Source organism: Sander vitreus, chromosome 24 (genome assembly GCF_031162955.1).
Source record: "Sander vitreus isolate 19-12246 chromosome 24, sanVit1, whole genome shotgun sequence".
Classification (NCBI taxonomy): Eukaryota; Metazoa; Chordata; class Actinopteri; order Perciformes; family Percidae; genus Sander; species Sander vitreus.
In genome coordinates, this window is record NC_135878.1 from 3,432,829 (window position 1) to 3,450,221 (window position 17,393).

At 40.7% G+C, this 17,393-nt stretch overlaps 1 protein-coding gene across 2 annotated transcripts in view; it reads left to right on the forward strand.

Annotated features, from left to right (window-relative positions):
• The window catches only part of LOC144513035 (uncharacterized), a 36,146-nt gene that overhangs the window by 11,926 nt on the left and 6,827 nt on the right, over positions 1-17,393 (forward strand). For both annotated transcript variants that reach the window (XM_078244097.1, XM_078244096.1), the window contains exons 6-31: positions 1,428-1,481; positions 1,588-1,632; positions 1,858-1,884; positions 2,307-2,351; positions 2,670-2,714; positions 3,093-3,146; positions 4,177-4,245; positions 4,354-4,422; positions 5,883-5,951; positions 8,802-8,870; positions 9,775-9,843; positions 10,990-11,058; positions 11,272-11,340; positions 11,428-11,499; positions 11,595-11,663; positions 11,790-11,861; positions 12,009-12,077; positions 13,044-13,112; positions 13,570-13,638; positions 14,455-14,523; positions 14,915-14,983; positions 16,209-16,277; positions 16,395-16,463; positions 16,560-16,640; positions 16,796-16,831; positions 17,269-17,305. In XM_078244097.1, coding sequence (XP_078100223.1) covers positions 1,428-1,481; positions 1,588-1,632; positions 1,858-1,884; positions 2,307-2,351; positions 2,670-2,714; positions 3,093-3,146; positions 4,177-4,245; positions 4,354-4,422; positions 5,883-5,951; positions 8,802-8,870; positions 9,775-9,843; positions 10,990-11,058; positions 11,272-11,340; positions 11,428-11,499; positions 11,595-11,663; positions 11,790-11,861; positions 12,009-12,077; positions 13,044-13,112; positions 13,570-13,638; positions 14,455-14,523; positions 14,915-14,983; positions 16,209-16,277; positions 16,395-16,463; positions 16,560-16,640; positions 16,796-16,831; positions 17,269-17,305 — 1,603 coding nt within the window. The remainder of the gene's footprint in view (positions 1-1,427; positions 1,482-1,587; positions 1,633-1,857; positions 1,885-2,306; positions 2,352-2,669; positions 2,715-3,092; positions 3,147-4,176; positions 4,246-4,353; positions 4,423-5,882; positions 5,952-8,801; positions 8,871-9,774; positions 9,844-10,989; positions 11,059-11,271; positions 11,341-11,427; positions 11,500-11,594; positions 11,664-11,789; positions 11,862-12,008; positions 12,078-13,043; positions 13,113-13,569; positions 13,639-14,454; positions 14,524-14,914; positions 14,984-16,208; positions 16,278-16,394; positions 16,464-16,559; positions 16,641-16,795; positions 16,832-17,268; positions 17,306-17,393) is intronic.

A 17,393-nucleotide genomic window follows, 5' to 3' on the forward strand; every position in this document is an offset into this window, starting at 1 on the left:
GAGGCCTCCTCCCAGTTGGACATGCCTGGAACACCTGCCTAGGGAGGCGCCCAGGGGGCATCCTTACCAGATGCCCAAACCGAATATGTTACACAATTACACAAATTACTTGTTTAATTATTTTATAATGTCTTTTTCGTTAATATTGAACTATTTGGGGTTCCATATTTGCCCTCCTCTGCTACATAGAACAAGATGCCCCTAAAAGACAATTACTCCCAAATTGGCTCCTTTTGAAGCACCATAGAGAACAACACAGCTGACAAAGGCACCCTTGATGCTAACAGGCTACATAATTGCAGGGTTTTTGTAGGGTTTAGTAAATCATGTGGTTTTGAGAAGCTCTGTTTCCCTGCAGCAGTGAGAGTAAAGCAAATACCTTGCATTCCTGTTGCATTTGATTGGGAACAGGCCGAAACAGATATTTACATGGGAAGTCAGTAGGATCGTGTCTGTTGAATGAACCCAGTTACTTGGGATTATCTGAGGACACATGCTCGGTGGAAAAGATGTTACATGCATGACTTTCTTCACCTGCCAAAGCTGTGTCGTGATGTGAATGCATCTTGCCATCAAGGACAGCTGCAATTAGCCGTAGTGATTTGCTTTGGTGTATTTTTCACAGGATGAGAACAGAGTCATTACCCCCTTGAACCTAATGCTCCGAACAAAAGCTGTTTCACATCACTGACAGCAGGCGCACACTGACGGAAGCAGTGTGTGCAGACAGAGACATACAGACAGGGAGATACTTGAAAGATAAGAGCATGCACCCACATGCATGAAAACAGAGAGAAGAGACAGACAGTTCTGGTAAGTCCTCATGCAGACATCTTGAAGTTCCCTTTGACTTATCTGCTCCCAGACTCAATGGCCTTTATCCATGTTGCACTTGCTGCACTGCAACATGTTGCTTCCATGAGGCCTATATAGGTCACAGAAAAGTGAGCAGCTACACTACAATTTACAGCTATTGTTCTCCTGGAAGATGAAAAATGACCATGTCCTCATACCTAAACGACCGAATAGTGTGATTGCCAATAACTCCCACAACGACATGCATCATATCTGTATGGTAAATATGAACTTCAAGCCACCAGCCAGTAAGCTTAGCTTAGTACAAATTCTGGAAAAGGGGGATAACAGCTAACCTGGCCCCGTCCAAAGGTGATATAATCGGCCTACTAGCACCACAAAGGCTAATTAACAAGTTAGGCTACCTGTTTCCCCCTGCTTTCAGTCTTTATGCTAATCTAGGCTATAACTAAGATCTTGTCATGCTTTTTCCTTTAAGATCTGAAGATGGTGCACAGTTCCTGAAACATCATTCTATGCTGCATACCCTATATTCTGAAGCGCTCCACATTTATTAGCCAATTATTACACTTGTTTTCTGCCTAATGGCACTTCCATGACTTTCTCTTCAGGGAAAGAAGGGCCGTCCTGGAGAAGATGGAAGCCCCGGCACAAAAGGACAGAAGGTGCTACCTCGCTTAACCTACATACCTTCTCCCAGTTCAAGAGATTGCTGTTACATACCAGGAGGGTTGCCATTCCTTGTAAAACTAAAATCCCTCTTTCCCTTAGGGTGAGGGTGGGCTCAGTGGACTTCCGGGTCGGGAAGGATCAGAGGTGAGCTGAGGGTCTCAAAAAAGGTTGTTAAGATTTACTTAGTATCTTTGAGGAAACTATTTACTAAGTTTGGGTAAAAACTTTTCAACTTTTCATTTATTTCCACTTTCACATGAATCATTGCTCTACATTAAAAGAGACAAGTCTTGCTCTGTGGTCTGTGTGGCAGTGTTTTGGTTGTTGCCTGTCTCCTTCTGACTTAACAAAACTGTTTTGTACACACAGGGAAAACCTGGATACAAAGGAGAGAAGGTATTGTATAGATTATACTATACAGTCTCTCTATATGCCCCCATTGTTTGTCAAAATATCGGGTTCCAACGCTTCCAAATCTGCAACAGTGAGAGACACTGAATTGTGTTTTCCAGACCTGATAAAGTGCCTTGATTCACAGAGAAGACTTTGGAAAGATCAAGGCATTTGTTCTCCTTTTTATCATCTGTGTTTAATGTCAAGCCTCTATGCAAGTATATATAGTTACTTTTCTTTTAAAGGAATTTAATTACGTCAATTTCATGTCATTAGTTGTTGCACACCAGCTCCTGGCCGGGATATTTAAACCTATTATTCCAAGCTAATTGCTCCATGGAAAGGAAATTTGTTTCATGAATTTGAAATTATGCAAATGACACTATGCTAAAGACTTCACTAAACTGCTTTGTCTTCTCTTACAGGGAGAGAGAGGGGAGTGTGGCACACCTGGAATTAAGGGAGACAGAGTATGTTGCTCTTTTACATTTAATGTTGTAAGAACTTGAAACCAAGTTCAAGTATACCTTTCTGTTGCCATTTTATTTTTTGTTTTAGTCATTGCTTCACTGATGCAGTCAATAAAATCTGCTAGAACTCACTTACACATTTTTAAAGTAAAATTAGATTTAAGATGTAATCACCAGTTGAAGTTCATTCTTCTTTTTAACCTATATATTTTATATGATAGACAATATCATTAAATCTAACACAACTCCTTTAAAATGAACGTATTGTTTATGATCACCATGGATTATTAATTTTAAGCAATTCTTCTTCTTTTCTAGGGTCCTGAAGGTACCATTGGCCCAAGAGGAAATCGTGGACTTCAGGTGAAATCTACCATTCGTTTTTTTCTTTTTTTTTTATCATAGAATCCAATTGGCCCTTTGCTGATGCCCATGCCCCCTTGGTTATTGCTGCTACATGTATCAAGCTATCCATTCTAGCATGGCAAATATACATTTTAAAATTGTCACTAAAAATGTTATCATCTGTAGCTAGCTAGCTAGCTAGCTGTACAGAATAACTCTGTACTGGTTGAAAACTTTGGACAATCACTGATTAGGGGAGGGGTTTGGCCGCGTACACAATTGTACCATTTTCATTTCAACTATGTCATGTTCAGGGTCTGTCTGATCCATTTATCTACAATAACTGCTACTTTTCAATGTCCATGTGTAACCCTCACACACTTATTCACAACTCAGGGTTCTCTTGGTCCACCTGGCGATGTCGGACCTGAAGGTGCAATTGGTAAAAAAGTAAGTATTCCTCAGTCATGCTGTTTAAATCCCTTTTTGACATGCTTGAACCAAACCTCTGGAATCTGGGAAGTGTACAAATGGAAACCAAGAAAGAAGTAAATCAAATGTTCTCCACTCCAACTGGTTCCTTGCTTTACATTTTAGTAAAGTATAAAGTAAGAACACATTAGTGACATAATAAAGTGTTCTCTGTGTTCCTGAGAGTTTTTCTCAGAGTAAGTGAAGTTGACATTTAAAATGCACTAAGATTAAATCAATTTAACATGGGTATAAATATCACAAATGTCAAGTAGCCCTACAAACTGATCGATGACCACACATTTGAACGCTTATTTGTGAGTTATGAGCCATCAGCAGTGGAACATTTGAAAGCCCTCTGAAGTACAGAACCTCATCTGTTATTACCTTGTCAGCTCCTACTTTTTTTAAGCCCCCTCTCTCATGTTATAGCTGTCAATTCTGCCATGAGCCCACACTCCCCACCAAGTGCTCCCTCCTTAATTATTTTAGAAAAATGTTCATGTTGATTGTCTGGCAGTCATTCTATATCACCTGAATGGCAGACTAATGTCTGCCTTTAAACATTGTCCCAACTTGTCTGAAAGGGCAAGGAAAACGAGGAAAAAAGTGCCGGTATGCGCCTGCTAACATTTCCACACCCTCTTCACGCCTTTTGCGTGCCCTCCTGCTGCACACCATGGCCCTGATTTACGGCCTCTTAGTGAATACTTGCATTCTTTGGAATACCAATAAAGTTCTGACCTAAGGAATGAAGGAACCCAATGTCTAAACCCCACTTTAAAAATAGTTAAATATTAAAGGGTAGAAAAAGCAGTGTGTGTTAGTGTTGAGTGGCAGGAACTAGACCGGTTTGCTGGTTTTGGTCCTCTGCAAACCTAGACAGCTCTACTGGCGCCCAATCATGTCAAAGTGATGCCTTGGGCCCAGGAATCGGACTAACAAAGCTGTGTGTTCGTGCCTATATTTGTCTTTTGGCACATGTCGGTCCCTGCCTGTCTTTTTATAGGGGGAAAGGGGACTTCCTGGGCCACCTGGAATCCAAGGAGAAACAGGTATTGGCCTTCCGGGACCCAAGGTAAAGTCTGACACCCTGTTGTTTAGGAAAATTAAGTCATGAGAACATAATAATCCACCTGTGTCTCACCCTGTACATGCACTCATCTCGCCCCCTTACACTCCGCAGGGGGATGTCGGTTACCCGGGGCAATCAGGGCCTCCTGGTCCTCCAGGACTTGGTGAGCCTGGACCACTGGTGAGTAAGACACACACACAGCTCATACCAAGGCCACAGGTGGTTGCAGTCTAATATTAATTGATCCTTCGCTAAGCCCCAGCCCCCTGTTACTCCATTCTAGCATGGCACATATGCAGTTTAAAATGATAACATGGCGGCTCTACCATCAAAATTCATAGTGTCACTAGCAGATTTTAAAGCCATTCCAAAACTGACTTTTTTATTTTATTTTATTTATTGAATTTTTCTTAAGATCATTTTTTGGGCATTTTAGGCCTTTATTTGACACGACAGCTGAAGACAGGAAATGGGAATGGGAGAGAGAGGGGGAATGACATGCAGCAAAGGGCCACAGGTCAGAATCAAACCTGTGGCTGCTGTGGTAAGGACTCAGCCTTTGTACATGGGGTGCACGATCAACAAGGTGACTTTTCAATGTTTTCCGATCATTTTAAATGAGTACCCTGTGATTGATATTAAGATGCACATGATGGCTAGGTACACAATATAGCTAGTGTGTAAAGACTGAGGCTAAAGCTGAAGCTTTTGTCTCAGGTAAAGAAACAGCATCCTCACCAGTTGATGATCCATGTGGAGTACATACTGTAGGAGCAGCATTGTTGTTGTATTGCAGGGAGAAGCTATTTCGCCCTAGTGTTAAGGTATATAAAAGTGTATTAAAGAGTTGTTTGTTCTGATATATCCTTGGATGGATGCTAACTACAGAGAAGACGTAGGCCTAGTTGGACAAGCACAATAGCTATTTTTCTGCATGTGAATACGCCTTCCCTGATGATTTTGGGAACCGTAACTTAGTTAACAAGTTTAGCTGGATCGGTAAATGTCCCCAAGTCAAATAGAGAGCAGGACAGGGAAGCTAACATAAGCCAAAACTTTAGTAGCATCTTGGCTCCCACCTAGTAGAGATGCATACAGATACAGATGCCCAGTACAGATGAATACAGTCAATTGTGCCATTTTCATTTCAACTATGTCATGTTCATGGTCTGTCTGATCCTTGATAATCTATATTACTGCTACTTTGTAACACCCATGTGTAACTAGGTCTGCTCGATTATGGAAAAAAATCATAATCACGATTATTTTGGTCAATATTGAAATCACGACTATTTTACATGATTCCTTTGTGAACTTTGGAAAAAACTTAAACAGTTAAACAAGTCAACAGTGCAAAACCTTCAACTGTGACATTTCCCTTCATACTTTTCATTCAGAACACAAGACAAAATAGGAGTTTATGGCAAAACGTAATGTGCAAAATAATAATTTTTTCTCGTTACTCTGATTTTGTGATCATTAGGAGACCAAATCGTAATCGCGATTAAAATTTTGATTAATTGCGCAGCCCTGTGTGTTACCCTCACAGACTTTTTCCCAATTCCGCAAACATTCAATTGTTAAAAAGGTATTTTTTTATGTTCCTCCAGTGGTCATTTACATGGTTTTGTTTTACTCAGGGTCCTCAAGGGCCACAGGGAGTCCAAGGAGAGAGAGGACAGATAGGAGAAGGTCTCCCTGGACCAAAGGTGAGTTAGTGTCTTTTATGTCTCAGGCTGTCGGGGCTAACAGTTTTTCCAGGGAGGTTCATGCACTCCAACCAGTTAATAGCTTTGAACCCTTTAGACCCCATTTCATGCACCTTCAATTCACCCACCTACCCACTGACCTGCGCAAAGGCCCCGTCCGTCTGGCCTCCAGATTCCACGGTGTAGTGACAGGAAATTGACAACGTATATGGTTACAAGTGATGATAACACAACACAGAAGTTCTTTAAATTCCCATACAGCAGTGCAGTATGGCTCTCATTACCTCCCTGTATGTTCCGATCCATTGATCGTCCATCACTGAGAACATGCCGGCAGATGCAGTGATGATACTGGAAAATAGCCAGGATGACCCGAGACGTGACAGAGTGAGTGACTCATTGAGAGAGGAAAGAATGAGTCTGTTCCTGTGTCTGTTTCCCTTCAGGATGTACAGACATGCATACAGATATACACACACACACACACACACACACACACACACACACACACACACACACACACACACACACACACACACAGGTGCACACATGCTCTTAATCCAAAGATAAGACATGTTCATTGCCACAGCTTATTCCGTTCTTTTTTCTTTTGTGACTTCCTTCATCGTGTTTTTATATATATTTTAAAAAGAAGTTGCTCGTATCTTACCTGGGAATTTGGGTTCTCTTAGTAGCCTGAGGTGCAGTTTTCATTCTACAATTCTAACATTAAACATGACAGATGTTTGCAGACATGCAGACAGTTAAATTAAGTGTGATTAAGTTAATGGAATGTCTTGAGTTGATAACAAATGTTATCAACTTTTTGGGTATGTTACAACACTAACAGAGTAGGTGGACATCAGACGGCATACAGGTGAGAGTCAGACGTTTTCCACTTCTCCATATCTGCATCTAATTTATCATTTGACAACTTTCCTCTGAGATGGTAAGAGCTATATCCCCCCCTGTACAGGAGGCCGTGTATCTTGCACCCTCAGATTGGCCTCGAGGGTGCCCATTTCCTCAACAGCAGATTTGCCGGCAGACTCCCAGGTGGCGTTCTTGTTCTAAAGAAGCGTTCTTCACATAACGTGTCCCAACAAGCTCCATGGTCACAGGAGCTCCGCAGCAATTTTATTCTTTTTTCCACATCATTATCACCTCAGCTTGTGTGCAAAAATGAGAGATCACATAGTTATGACAATACATTTATAATTTTTGAAGCTGACAATGCAAACGCAGCATTTCTATGCTGATCAATGCACTTCTGTGTTTGTCACTGTATTTATGTTGTCCTTGGAAGACAGGAAAGTGTTCTCAAAGGACTCCTCTGCAGAGTCATATACAGCCAGACATTATGCTGCACTCTTTTCATTGTACTTACTGTCAACTCTGATTACTGGTCTAATCCCTCACCGTATGGCTATTCCTGCTTTTTCTGGTATTTTAGACTTATAGGTACGTATATATCCTCTCCAGACATTTTATGAGATGTGAGCTACTCTTTTTCCTCATAAAATGGTCGGTAACCCTGACTACTGAGATGGGGTTAAAAGCACAAATATGCAAATATGGAGGTACCTCAGGTATTGGGCCCAAACCTGCCACCACTTTTGGTGCAGTTGTACCCAATGAGCAGTTTACATAGTACAAACTACAGACTAAAAGGGAGACTATATGTAACTGTTGAAAAAAGAAATAACACATTCTTCCTCTCACAAATGAAAAGCTGAATTCATAAGAAATAAAACACACTGTTAGTACTTCAACACACCCTGCCACAACCTTATTTTGTGTGGTATAACCAGTAGCTTATGATGGCTAAAGTTTAATGTTGGCAAACTTTACATGGCTACAGTATTGCCGTATAATATAATTGCATGTGACAAGACATGTAATTCTATCATACAGTAATACAGTTATAGTTTCACTTTAAAGGAAGCACATCTGAATCTGATTTTGGAAGCATCCTGCGACTGTCATATAAAACTTTTACTGAACTGGCTGGAAAACACCTCAATAGGCATAAACATCATGTTATCTGGAACAGTAAGCTGAGCTCATTCTAACAATGTAAGTTTCATGTGATTTTCATATGCACAACCATTACAGAGAAGCAGTCGTTGACAACCATGCAGTGGAAACACTGCATTAGTCTTGTTTCTGTTAAGTAAGTCTAAAATGTCCACATTGCAGCTATGCCCTTTGATGTCACAAATCACTCACATTAATTCATATCTCTGGGAGGCACAGAGAATCCTTCCCCCTTTAGGCAAGGAATGTTGAAACAGCCCTCTAATGACAAACTCTGGAGATACTTTACATAAGTTTATATAGTAAATATCAAACATCCAAAGGGACCAACAAGGGAAAAAAAAACATTGTGGGTTAAAGTCCAATGTGAGACTTGTAATAACTCACAGTGACTTTGAAGGGCATTGCGTTGGTTTCTATGGTAACAGTCTGCAGTAAGAATTTACTCAGGCTTGGTGCCAAACCTATCCAACGTGAAAATTGTCTCTGTCTGGATACTGTCTCTGGAAACAGTCAACATAAACAGGAATTTAAAAAGTCATGTTTTTACCAAGACATCAATCAGAAAGCACATTTGGCTTCTATATAGTTGTGTAACTATTTGTACTGGGTGATTCATGTGGATATCAGATTAAGTGATAGAAGTGAAAATAAGATTTTCCATTTGTCTGATTTGTGACTAATCAAAGAGACAGAATGGCATTTTCTAGTCTTCCCTTAATCCCACACATGCTCTTACATTGTCAGTGTTTTCATGTATACTAACTGCTATTTCAAGAGGCAAAATGCAATAACGTCTGTCTATCTTCACAGGGAGAGCGAGGCTTGGTGGGGCCGCAGGGGCCCAGAGGACAGCCGGGCGCTGGAATCAGAGGAGACAAGGTAGGAAGAGTTCAGAGTGGCTGTAAATAAGACGCCTGGCTGAAATGCCTTCACACAGGCATGGAGATAAAGCCAGAGTCCTGCTGCGAAGAAGAAGGCTAAGAGTTGTCAGAGCCACCAGTGAATGCATTCAGCGCGGCGTTATATACGAGGTCACAGTCTACAGGTGATGAATCAAAGTTAAAGCCTGGATAGTGTAGAAGGAGCGCAGCTTCACAGTGTTGGGCTATGGAAAAGCTAGCTTTGCACTGGCACGGTCATACAATCACAGAAAGATTTTCTCTCTACCTTTTCAGGATGTGTTTCAGATCTTTACATGCCATCTGGCAATCTTTTAACTCACAGATGTTGGTGGGACATGACATGAGTTGATTAGAAATGTGTGTTAAAGTTACATAATTCTTCTTATAACACTGGAATATGGTGATAACATTCAGGAATGAATGAAACCCCAGAAAAAACATGGGTCTTTAATGACATAAAGGTTTTTACATTGAAGTTCCTGCCACAGATCGTGATGACAGTTTTACTGCAGCCTTGTGGTGAAGTTCATCACAGATAATTGCAATGTTTTCGCGTAGTAATGACAAACCAGTGCCTAAAGGGATTTTTCATAGTGCAAAATCATTCATTGGTTATGGTAATGTTGCATGTGACAGAATAAAAAAAAGAAAATCTCATCAAGTTGGGTTAGGGTTAGATTTTACTGCATAATAGTCTTCATCCATTACTGAGCCAAAAGGAAATGCACAGAGAATCCTTTATAGTTGGGTGCTTTCCACATGAAATAAATCCTTTATGTCCCAGTTGGCATGCGAGTGTGATGCTAAGTAAGTAAGTGTCATACTATCAACACTTACATGCTGTTATCATCATTAACCTCCATTCTTATCTGCACCTGTAGGGGGATATTGGCCCTCCAGGTTTTCCAGGGCCCCTCGGCCTCCCAGGAGCAGGCATACAGGGCGAGAAGGCAAGTACTTAAATAAAATGACTCCCACTTTGGCTTAAACTGCCATACAGTTACAGTTTTGCATGTTATTCCTTGGTCCCATGAATGTACTGTACATATCAGTCTTATTAGACTGTACAAGAATTATTAGGGTGAGAAAAGGGGGCTAAACCTTATGTTTCACTTTTTTTTAAAGCAAGACTCTTTCTAGCACTAATACTGTAATATTTTCCTTGGACCATTCTTTATTTATTATTCCAAATAATAGAAATAAAGATGTATTAGATAAGATGATGTGGCCTATGTATAAAGTCAGTCTCACTGATTTGACTATTTTGGAGTAGACCGTGTCCTGCTGACAGCTGAGCCAAAGATAACTTCCCTGATATCAGAACAGAATGGCAATGATGACAGTAAAACAAAATGGCAATGTCACAACTGATGCTGAACTTGAACTATATTGTAGGTTAAAGGGGAACTCTGCAGATTGAACACATAAAAGTATGTCTCCAGGAGTACTACTGCATATGTGAAACCTTTGTATAAAGCCTTTTGTGTTTCCAGAGGGGGCTGTGTGAAATCTGATAAATGTCCTCAAGGGATGTCACTGGGTCTGAAGACTACAAGTTAAAAAATGAAAGAAATCTGCAGGTGTAGCGTAAGAAAGAAGTGAGCTTACAGTACCAGACCTCTGTAGCTCATCACGTCTACTTGACGCTAGCAGCTACATTAGCCACTACTAGCTTAACACACCTCCGAACTGCCAGCGGCCAAGTTGCATTGTGGGCGCCAGATATTGAAACGGAAGAATGTGTGGGAAAAAAGCATGATATCTCTGGGTCTTCTGCATTGATTTGTTTTGCCTTTTCTTTAACTGTCTATCATAAGACCAACAATGTTTTAGGAGTGCAATGCTACATCGGGGCAATCTTTTTTTTACCTTACTAATGGCACGTTTAACACTGTAGTGCTGGTTTTTTGTATGAAGCAAAATACATTCAATGACTAATAGCTATAAAGAACCAAGGGTATTGCGTGTTTTTCAAACTTGACCATCTCAATAACTCAATAAGTTTCATACACTCCCTTAGCCATCCAATATTTGCCTAGTGTTGATATTTAATAGATGTCATCTCTTTTTATTACTGCATCCATTTATCCTTGCAGGGCATGGAAGGACCAAGGGGGCCACCGGGTAGCAGAGGCCCACAAGGAGAGGGCTTGCCTGGAGCCAAGGTTTGTACATAGACTCACAATGCTGTTTAAATCTGAATATGTGCCAGTGCCAAATCAACACCATTAATGCCCACAGTTCGCGCACAAAAAATAGGATTAATATTCTTTCATGGTCTCGGAAATCAAAGTTACACCCCTGTGCAAAATGTTAGCCACAGTGTATAATAATACCTGGAATAAGTAGATGTTGTCATGCTGTCTCGTCTCACTCAGGGGGACCAAGGTTTGCCAGGCGAGGTGGGCGCCCCAGGAGAGAGAGGGGCGGGGGACCCTGGAGCAAAGGTGAGTAGCAGCAACCCTTTATATTTTTACAGTTCTTAAATTTACCAATCCAAAAACACTGACACAGATCTATGAATCTGTCCTCAGGGTGAGCCAGGATCAACAGGAATGTCTGGTTTGCCGGGCCTGCCAGGGGAGGACGGAGCCCCTGGACAGAAGGTAGTTTAAATCACCACCTACTGTGTCTACATGTGTCCGTGTCCTCCAATGTCAAACCCCTGAAAGTAATGAAACGTGTATGATTGTGTCTTTAGGGTGAGCCAGGCCCTGTAGGTCTCAGGGGGTCCGAGGGGGCACCTGGAATTGGCACCCAGGGTGAAAAGGTAAAGAAGTGACATTTCCTGCTCACTTTTTTGCGTGTCTTGCACTGGGACTTTGCTGACCTGTATATAATAAGTAAAGTCACAGCTGTCAAGAGTAGTAACTGTATTCCCAATATGATCTTTAAGGGTGACCAAGGCCAAAGAGGAATAAGGGGCTTGACTGGTCCACCTGGCATTGCTGGACCCTCAGGACCAAAGGTGGGGTGCTATTGAATAATTGTAACAAATCCTTTGTGTTTCGACCCTGTCCATTGGCCTGGACGGGCATACATGGTTAGGCATGATGAGGAAAGATAATTTATGAGTTAATTGTTGTGTTAATTGATGTGTAATTATTTTCTTCAGGGAGAACCAGGGGCACAAGGCAGGGGGGGTTCCCCTGGTCCTCCGGGTCGTTTCGTCGCCGGGCCCAAGGTAACTACTCCCAGTGATCGCCATATTCCTCATTTGAAGAGATAGACAATTGTTTCTTAAAACAGTTTGGAATCAAGTGGAAGACTATTTTCAATGTCAGCAGTAGTGGAATAGTATTCAGATCCTTTACTTAAAGGTGCCTTGTGAAGTTTTCTTATAAACAAGCAGATTTCATTGTTTATCACCAAAATGCACGTGTATCTTTACAGCCTAGCATTTCCTTCCTTTTTATTTTAATTTGTGCATTGTTTACATTCATGTTTGCTTGCTAGTAATCTTCTTCTTCACTATGTTTTTAAAAATCTGGGTTGCGTGAATAAAAAAATCGTGGTCGCTATTGACAATAACTTGGCTATTTAAAGGGTTTGTGCACGATGTCCCGTGTCACGCTAGTGACCATTCTCTTTGACCAATCAGTGGTACGCTGCACTTAAACTCCACCTTTTAGATTCGGTAAGATCACTGGGAACCTAGATTGAGGCGGTCCAACAAAAACTATCCACAACTTTTGTCAATGGAAAACCAAAACAGAGCGAGCCAAGTCGTACCAGGCAGTGGAATAAATGGCATAACGTGCACCACTAAAGCACAGTGTGAACTAAAATGATAAGGGACTTAAACGGTCCTATGTAACATGCTGAACAGCTGAGCAATGGTATGATTTATTACTTATGGATACTTGTGAAAATGTACTTTTATTAACTTTAAATTTCAGTTAATATTATGCTAACATGGTGCATATTCTTAAATAAACCTTTCATTTAATTAAAGTATAACCAAACTAACCTAAGTGGGAAAGAGTTGGTCCAACGGGCTTCTAATTGGGTTAAACTGGCCCGGCCTGTTGGGTGATTTGATGTATAGCAATGCATCGTATTTTATAAACTCATCACAGATTTATTGTAATTTGTACAACATTTGATTTAGTTAGAATACAGAGTTGATTAGTGCTAACTTGTATTCCAGGGTGATCTTGGCCCAAGTGGTCCTCCTGGTCCGATAGGGGAGACTGGCTACGGACTTCCTGGTCCAAAGGTAACACTCAGTATAAGTAAACCTCTGTTCTAGAACAAAACAATGTGTTTGTCTTGGATGGCTGCCTGCAAACACACTTTAAGCATGTTGTCATAGATGATATGTTTGGAAAGTCAAGTATCAAAAAGAATTTAATAAGAGGCAGATCTGTCAGCACATGTTTGCACTTTCATCATGAAGATTTCCCAGCATCCAGCAAAAACGAAAAAAATGGGATGCATACATCCTGTCGTGCTGTCCTTGTTCAATATTTCAGTTAATAAAATGCTTCAGCATGTTTTTTAGTTTTAACCTTCCCCTGCACAATATTCACAACACAGGAGCAGGACGGAAAGGAGCAGACAGCACATGTGTCCATTTACATACACATTCCACTTCAGTTTGCTTTGAACATATATCTGTAAATCACTTTGTATCCTTTGCATGAATGAATTATTGACCTATTTGTCTGCTGTAGGGGAACCGTGGGGATTCAGGCCCTGCAGGTCCATTCGGTCCCAAAGGAGACGGCTATCCCGGCCCTGTGGTAAGGAACTGATTTAGAGACTGACATGCCCATTTGTCCACCCATAAATCTGTTCGTTCATACCATACATCTAAACATTACATTAAGTCATCTATCCATCTGTCTTTTGCCTTCCTTTTTCTACCCATCAGTTCCAGCCATATATCTACATTTATTACCAAAAGTTACAGTACCTGGCCCTCATACGCCTCTTTCTTAATTAAAAGCATAGCAGGGAGTGACAGTAGGGGAATTAGGGGTAAATACAGAGCAAAGGAATTGTATGTGGGCTAGCAGGGGTATATGTGGTCACTGAAGAAAAGATTTAAAGAAATAGTTCAACATTTTGGGAAATCAGTTTATTTATATATGGCTTTTTGCGTTTGAGTTAGATGAGAAGATCGATATTGCTCTCGTGTCTGTTCGCTAAATATAAAGATCCAGCCTGCAGACAGTTAGCTTAGCTTAGCATACAGACTGGAAACGAGGAAACAGCTAGCCTGGCTCTGTCGAAATTTAACAACATCCATGTACCAGCACCTCTACAACAATTTATATCGAACAACCAAACAATTCTTTTAACTTGGTTTGTAATCAATAAGAGCAAAGAGGTAGGTTTAAATTACTACCATCCCATTTAAAGCTCACTATTCAACACGTTATATTTAGTTTTTTTAATCCAAACACAAACAGGCGATATTTGTCACAATATTATTTGGCCGGGACTAGTAACTTCCTGGAGTCTCCGGCAGTTTCCTAGCAAAATTTCAAACTATTCCTTTAATAATTTCAATATCTCTACGACTGTATTCTGCCTCCATGTCCTGTGTTGTTTAGGGCCCTCCTGGTCTGCCTGGACTTCCAGGAGAACCCGGCCAGGAAGGAGTGGGCATCCCTGGACCAAAGGTGAGAACTTGGATCTGTCAGACCAAAATAATATTTGTCAAGTGCATGTTGGTGGCAAATGAGCAAGCGTTACAGCATATTTAATATGATACAGATGGTTTCTTTGTGAGGCCAAACATTAGGAGTGTAACATTTTGTGTTTGTGAAATGAACCACTGCTGTGAAAACTGAGCCAAAGCAATTGTCCAATACTGTAAGATCAATTTCAAAGTGTTTGAATCTGCACTGAAGATAGGTTAACGTATGTCCCCAGTGAAAAATGTGGTCATTTGTTTGAGGAAACGAATTAAAGGAAACAAGATTTTACTCAGCACAGTTCATTTGTTTGATGGATTGTAAATTGCTGTGTTGTAAGTGTTCATATATCGTCGCTGTGTTTTCTCCTTTGCAGGGGGATGTTGGCTTCCGAGGGTTGCCTGGTTTACCAGGACCTCCGGGCGAAGGCCTCCAAGGACCTCTGGTACTTCATAACTTTCAAATTTTTTCAGATTTGACATCACCTCTGGCTGAAATGACTTCCATTTTGACTTTTCATCTACCTTTTATAACTCATAAAAAAAACTGTTTGTATTTTGTTTCTGCAAACACAATTCAAGGACAACATTGCAATGTGTTTACGTATACAAAAAACCTGCTGTAATTCTATTTGACATACAACCAAATGGTTGCGATTGAGTCATATCCTCCGAAGGATTATGTCTTTGCTGTAGTCTAAGAGTTCCAGATTGAAAAAAAGAGTGCTTTGTCTTGTGTGTGAACATGCCCACCGCAGAGGCCTTATATTCTGAGGCTGCCAGTTTATTTTTTCATGGTATTTAATCATGATTTCCCCCGCAGCACTCTGACACATTGGTGCAGAGTGTGAATCTCCACAGACACATGTGTCTGATGAGAAGCAGGCCTAACCGAAGCAACACCTCATATACCCTGTCCAGAGTCCCTGCAGGCTTCAGACCAATGTTTCTGCAGGTCCCAACACTGTCACAGTCATGCAGCGGATTTAATTGAGGCCTCAACTAAAGCAGTCATGTTGGCAGACTACAGCCCTTATGCATGTTGAGAGAATGGTGGTGTCAGAAATGCATGACTCAGTATTATAAGACAGGGATAATCCTCACCTTGAAAATGCTTTTCCCTAGAAATATAACAGGCTGTTTCATATTCATTTTACATCTATTATTGGTTATACATGTGTGATACATGGCTCAAAGCTAAAGCAAAACTAGGGTTACAAGGTGCTTTTAGTCACAAAAACGGCAACAAAACACATTTGAAGAATAAACCTAAATGCTAAAGAACCTTTTTTAACTAAAATTTGACAAAAAGGAAAATTTTAAATGAAGATGTTAGTGGACATGATTTTACCAAATGTTTTAGGCTGCAGGTGTGGCTGTGTGTATAGATCTGCCAAATAGACCACTTTTTCTAAGATTTTCTAAACAAAAGGCAACTATGAGATGGGTCTGTAGTTTCATGGTTCAGGTTTTTTTAGATGAGGATGCAATGAAACAACCGTAAAGTGACTCGGGACACACCTAGAGAATAGGGAATTGTTTGCAATAGTGTGTAACCAAAGGCTAATGTTGCCCAAGACTTCTTTTGGGAATTTAGGTTGTACAATTTTCAGAAGTTGTATAAAGTAAGTCCACTCCAATGTGATGCTCAGTGTATCCTCTGTACTGCAGGGTAACCCTGGGCGGCCAGGCCCTCCGGGGCCAACAGGGCCACAAGGACAAGGAATTCAAGGACCAAAGGTAGGCTATGATTTGTTGTCCTTCCTATAAAAAAAATCATGTATCTTTAAACTCTATCTGAGAGATCTATAACTGCCCTGCACATGCAAAGTAGTTAATTCCTGTGTTTGATTCTAGGGTGAACAGGGGGCCCAGGGAGTGACAGGACCAAGGGGGGTACCTGGTGAAGGTTTACACGGAGCTAAAGTGAGTCCCCATGTTGTCTGGGACTTTTGAATGTGGGTTTGTGTGACCGTTTTATATTCTGATCGCTGATATTTTGCCATGCGACGCGTGTGACAGGGTGACCGTGGCTCGGCAGGGGAGAGGGGGCTGAAGGGAATCAAAGGAGATTTGGGAGATCCTGGAACCCCAGGGGAACCTGTGAGTTACACTTATGATGCTTTTATATGTCCATTTACTGTGTAATGCTTTGTGAGAATTATGCTCTAATCCTTGTTATTACTAATTTCAGCAAATATGTGTCTCTAATTTTAATTTTAAATGTGCAGAAACTACTTTTTGTGTTCTTATTTTAGGGCCGACCTGGTGTCAAAGGTGAAGCAGGCCTCACTGTAAGTCTTAAGACTTTTTCATATACTTTTCCACTGGTGGAATTTAACTAAGTACATTTACTTAGGTTCTGTACTTAAGTACAAATTAGATGTACTTGTACTCCACTTGAGTATTTCCATTTTATGCTACTTTCTCCACTACATCTCAGAGGAAATATACTTCTTTTTTTCTAAAACCCTAACACTACATTTGTCTGACAGCTTTTGTTACTACTCAGATTACAATTTTCCAAACCCATTCTGTCCAGTTAAACCATGTATCTCCAAATTTGGGGATTTTTAATTTAACATTTTCTAATAAACTAATGGATTAAGTGTTCGAAAATAATTTTGCTATTTTTACACAAGTAAAGGATCTGAATACTTCCTCCACCTCTGACTTTCAGTTACTACTGTTTTATTTATGCACTCTCACTGTGTTGGTGTATTCATTTCAGAGAGAGGACATCATTCGGATGATCAAAGAGATCTGTGGTAAAGTATCTTGTGATCTTTGCAATATTTATTTCACTTCTCAGTATTGACTTAACAGCACAGATGTTATAAGAGAAGATTTAGTTTC